The 5,290-nt window shown below is 45.2% G+C and overlaps 1 gene segment (V, D, J or C); it reads right to left on the bottom strand.

Annotated features, from left to right (window-relative positions):
- Window positions 1-4,402: 4,402 nt before the first annotated feature.
- Window positions 4,403-4,886, bottom strand: LOC137308040 (T cell receptor alpha variable 38-1-like). The segment is given in 2 exon segments: window positions 4,403-4,731; window positions 4,841-4,886. Coding segments are annotated over 2 exon segments (375 nt in total).
- Window positions 4,887-5,290: the final 404 nt, after the last annotated feature.

Genomic DNA, 5,290 nt, shown 5'->3' with positions numbered 1-5,290 from the left:
AAATATATATCGAGAATAAACTGTCACTGTAATTTGAACAAACGCTTCGTGCACCTTCCCCTTCTGTGGTTTGCATTAAAAATTCTGTTTACGTTATTTCTGATGAATACTGACCTTCTTTGTGTCTGTATGATCTATTTCAAGTTCCCTAAACTTCAGATTTTCCATTTGCAATTCGATCACTTTAATAATTAATAATGAAATTACAACGCAACAAAATTTCCAATATATTTCCAACTCTGCTTCTTTCATCGTTTTTCTTGAGTCAATAACTGAACAATGTTCGCAGGCTGTAAAACGCCCCCACACTGAAATCAACACAGTGAACACATCCTCCCACTGACTATATGTAACTACAAGTTTAAGAAGAGTTTGTATCTGCCCCGGACCTGCTCTGCTGGAACAATCGGCGTTAAAATTAACTGTTGGTTTATCTCTCTCTATATCACTCACTGCACTTAATTTCACCTTTCTCTATCTCCCACTATTGCTTTCTCTCTGTATCACTCACTTCCACCTTTGTCAATCTCCCTCTGTTGGTTTCTCTCTGTTTCACTCACTGTACTCAGCCTCAGCCTTATCTATCTCCCTCTGTTTGATCGCTCTCCCAAAGAGTAGACAGGGACCGGGTTGATCCACCGTGGGGAGCCTCACTCACGTGCACAGTTCTCCTTCAAAATTACTTTAAAAGAACAGGTCCTACTTTATAATGTTACCTGTCGGAAATTATCTTTAGTTATTAGCCTACATAAACACTGACTGTTTATCAACCTTGCTGAATAAACTAATATTAAAAGAGTTAAATTTCCTTTTGTTCCCATCCTTATTCAAATTCCCACCGACACTTCCCCCTTTAAGTATTAAAACTAAGAGAAACAGGATAGGCTGGGTCCCTATAAGAGGCCCCGTGCTGAGCCCCATGATGACGGCCCTGGGTCAGCGGTCACAGGCTGAAAAAACTGGGTTCTTTCGCGCGAAGCGGAGGCCCGAGGCGGCCCCTGACCTCCCGGCGGCCACGTTAGTGTGACATACAGACGGCCATGTTTGTGTGACGTACAGACGGCCATGTTTGAGTGACATCTCTGTATCATGTTAATCCAGTGTCAAATTCAAACATTTCCAGTCCCCTATTAGCACAGATCTGTAGATCTCTGGGGTTTATGAAAGGATCAACCTGTACAAGGATAAGTCCGGGATCTGTGGCAGATCCATCAGCGCACATTTTTCAAAAGCTCCCTCACCCGGTGCAGAGTGGTGTCCAATTAAGATGTTCTTCGTGGGCTTAAGACTGTCACTATTATTGGCGCTCATTGAGTGTGGAGAGAACTCAGTGATACCGGGGATTAAGACTGAGTTAGAGTTTGTTCACTTTACACCTTAATAGAGAGAGAGAGTAAGGGAGGGAGGGAGATAGTTACTGAGTTAAACAGAGAGACACATAGAGATAGAAACAGAATGAGGCAGACTCCGATTTAAACAGAGAGAGATCGAAACAGAGAAACATAGAGAGAGAGAGACCGGTGAGACAGTGACACACACAGGCACACACACACATACAGAGTGAGAGAGACTTCGAGTTAAACAGATAGAGATGGAAACAGAGAGAGATAGGGAGAGACAGATAGAGACAGAGACAGAGAGAGATAGAAACAGAGAGGCAGAGAGGGAGACTGAGAGACAGTGACACACACCGGCATACACATACACAGAGTGAGTGAAACTTCGAGTTAAACAGATAGAGATGGAAACAGAGAGAGATAGGGAGAGACAGATAGAAACAGAGACAGAGAGCGATAGAAACAGAGAGACAGAGAGGGAGACTGAGAGACAGTGACACACACCGGCACACACATACACAGAGTGAGTGAAACTTCGAGTTAAACAGATAGTGATGGAACCAGAGAGAGATAGGGAGACACAGATAGAGGCAGAGAGAGATAGAAACAGAGAGAGAGAGAGAAACACACACACTGACACCGATGGGCAGGAAAGAGTTGGGGATTGAAACAGTAACTGTCTCAACCACACACAGCAATTGGTCCACGGCTAACAGTGATTGGTGCACAGCCAGTGTCCGTTCTGAGAGACCAGCCAATCCTGTCCCTGGGAAACGCCCCTCAGTTTTCCAGTGCGTGGAGCCTGCCCCGGATCTGAGTTCACTCTTCAACATCAGACTGGAAAGGTCAACATATTGAAAACATTCTGCTATTTTCTGTCAAACTCTTAACCACACACCATGTGCTCCCCATGTTGGTTACTGATAATAATGTTCCTGCTGCCCGCTGAGTCTTTGTATAAATGATCAGTGTGTGTTTCATGGGTTATATTTACTGCCAGACTTTCGACACATGCTGTACTTTGTTACAGGAACGAGTGGCAAAGACTCAGTGTCCCAGGATCCGTCTGAATTAAAGGTTGAGATAGGACAGACCATAATACTGGACTGCAGTCACTCTACAACCCATCCTTTTCCTCAACTCTTCTGGTACATCCAGTATCCCGAAACAGCTCAGAGATATTTGTTGAAGAGATACAGCTCGGGGCTGAGATACAAGTCGCCAGATTTCCCAGGCCGGTACTCTGCTGATTTGGACGAACGCAAGAAAATGGTTCCTTTAAATATCACCGGGGCTCTTGTCTCTGACTCTGCCGTGTATCTCTGCAACATGGAGCCCTCACCTCCTCTCACTGAATCCGATCTGCGATCTGGATTGTGATCTGAAAATAGAACAGACACCAAACTAGAAATGTGAACAGATGGATTAATACATAGATGTATATATAATTAAATAGATAGACAAGCAGAGAAATAAACAGACAGTCTCCATATCCTCGATTTCTCTCCCAATTATTCCTTGTTCCTTTGTTTGAAAGTGTCTATTCCATGCAGACAAAACCCAGCCCGTTTCAATTCCGGCTGCCGAGTCTGCTCGTGTATAACGCGGTTTGTTTCACTGCTCAGTAACCGGTTTGTTATAGTTAGTTATAGCATCGTTATTAACAAAACCCCATGTAATTTTGAAAACTCTCATAAATCTCCCCTTAACAGCCTCAACTCCAAGGAGAAAATTCCCAGCTTCTCCAGTCTCTCCACACTCACCCCTGGTATCTTTCTAGTAAATCTCCTCTGCACACGCTCCAAGGCCGTGCCCAGAATTGAACATAATACTCCAGCTGCAGCCTAACCAGTGTTTTTTAAGGTTTAGCATAACGTCCTTGCTTTTGTACTCTATGCCTCTATTTATAAAGACAAAGATCGCGTGTATTTTTTAACAGCTTTATCAACTTTCCGTTGCACTGCTGCTTCAGATATACTGAACGGCAAATGGACAAATGATGATTGGTTTAAAATATTACTCTGCAGTAACTCAGAAACAAGAGTTCACTGAGTCTTGGGCTCAAAGCAAATTTCTGGGGGAGAAATTCTGATCTATTCCGCTAGATGGCAGCAAAACCCCAATTCTGAGAAACAAGCCAATCACAGCCCTGGGAAACGCCCCTCGGTTTCCCAAGAAGTGCTGATCCACAGCTGTTCCTCCGGGGATGTTTTCAGAGCAGAGGGCCCGGGGACTCGACTTTCCGCATCTTTCGACACATCGAAAAGCGAGGGGAATTTCACGGTCCGCGGCCTGAGGCTGGCTGACGGCGCAGTGTATCACTGCGGGCTGAGAGACAGGAGCCAGAGGAAGGCTCATACAAGAACACTACCGGAATGTGACAAGGTCGACGAGATAGCGGGCAGTGTTGGGAGAAACAGGGACTGTCAGTACTTAACACACGAAAGTGTCGGTGCAAAAACAGGCAAATGAACAACAATGCAGGACAGGAATATTACTCTTTATTATTAATAATAATGACCATGCTGTTAATATCCTGATAGTAAGACCGATGAGACGGTGCTTCCAATCCCTGTTCATTAAATGAGGACCTTAACTTTCAACCTTAATGAAACAAATATAAAACCAGTTCTCATTCTCCGTCTCAGGCCTGTCGCCCGAGCCGACAGGTAATGAAATGAACGGAGGGGGCGCATTTACTAACGATTTAAAGAGACAGAGAGGAGTCAAAAACCTTCAGACCAATGACGTCTCCGCTGAATCGTGATCCCATGAGACTCCTGGTCCCCAAACTGGTTGCGCAAACTCAGAGAAGAGAGCCCAGAGAACACGAGAGAGCAACAATCAATAGTCTGAATGTAGAGATTCGCAGAGAGTCAGTTCCCAGTAAGTGACAGGAAAACCACGGCGGAAACTGCACGGACTGAACCCACTACAACTGAGTGACTTTTGGACAAGTTCCCAGGTTGGCGGAAAACCGCGAGCAGCACAAACTGAGCGTTATATCCGGCTTCAGCAGGCAGAAACTCTGATCTACAAAGCGGGGAGAGTTTCTGTCCGAGGGTTTAATTGAATTCCATCACTGTGAGTCTCAGGGCACAGTAATAAAATGCAGTGTCGCTCAGCTGCAGTCCCGAGATGGTTAAAGTGGTCAATTTGGTCGAGGTCTGGAGCCCTGCTGAGAAACGAGCTGTTGCCAAATCTGATTTATACTCATCACCATCAGAATCCTTCCTCAATATATACTCGGGTTCTGTCCCTGGGTATTGCCGGTACCAGTAGAAATAGTAGACGCTCTGTGTAGTATCATAGGTACAGTATAAAGTCACCGCTCCTCCTTCCGTCTTAACTGCTGAGGGTAGCGGCTGAGTGACAGAATCTCCATGACTCAGATCTGAAAAAGATGTTCAACAGGAAAAGATCAGACCGACGGGTGTTTAAATTTAAATTAAAACTCAGTTGGAAATTAGAAAAAAGATGAGATGTGTTTGGTCCATAATTACCTGTCAGAAATGCTCCCCACACAACCCAGATGCTGAGTCGCCGCATTGTCGCTGTCCGCTCTGTAAAAGGGGCTTTCGATATTTGAAGACACCCGTTCTAATCCCCGCACTAAATAATCTGCTGTCGTGTCTCAGGATGCTCTCACCTCACTTCCTTGTGTCCCCAATGGTGCTGTGAGACCGGCAGGTGGCGAGCTGGCTGCCAATGAATGGAAATACTCCGAGTTGGGCGACAGTCAGTGTCCTGACAGGGGGAATATTTCCGCCTTTTGGAGACCGGGAGTGGGCATGTAAATGGTGACAGCGATTGTTAATGGTGACAGAAAACATTCCAGCATGAAACAGACATCCTGATGGGCAATGGGCATTGGAGGAACTCTGCCCTTGGGGCTTATTTTAAAGAGCGTAATCACGAACGCGTCCAACGTATAGGAGTAAATATAACGCATG

The sequence above is a fragment of the Heptranchias perlo genome, unplaced genomic scaffold (genome assembly GCF_035084215.1).
Source record: "Heptranchias perlo isolate sHepPer1 unplaced genomic scaffold, sHepPer1.hap1 HAP1_SCAFFOLD_118, whole genome shotgun sequence".
NCBI classification, from domain to species: domain Eukaryota; kingdom Metazoa; phylum Chordata; class Chondrichthyes; order Hexanchiformes; family Hexanchidae; genus Heptranchias; species Heptranchias perlo.
The sequence above is the reverse complement of the archived record's forward strand: the minus strand, read 5'-3'. Positions and strand labels throughout refer to the sequence as shown.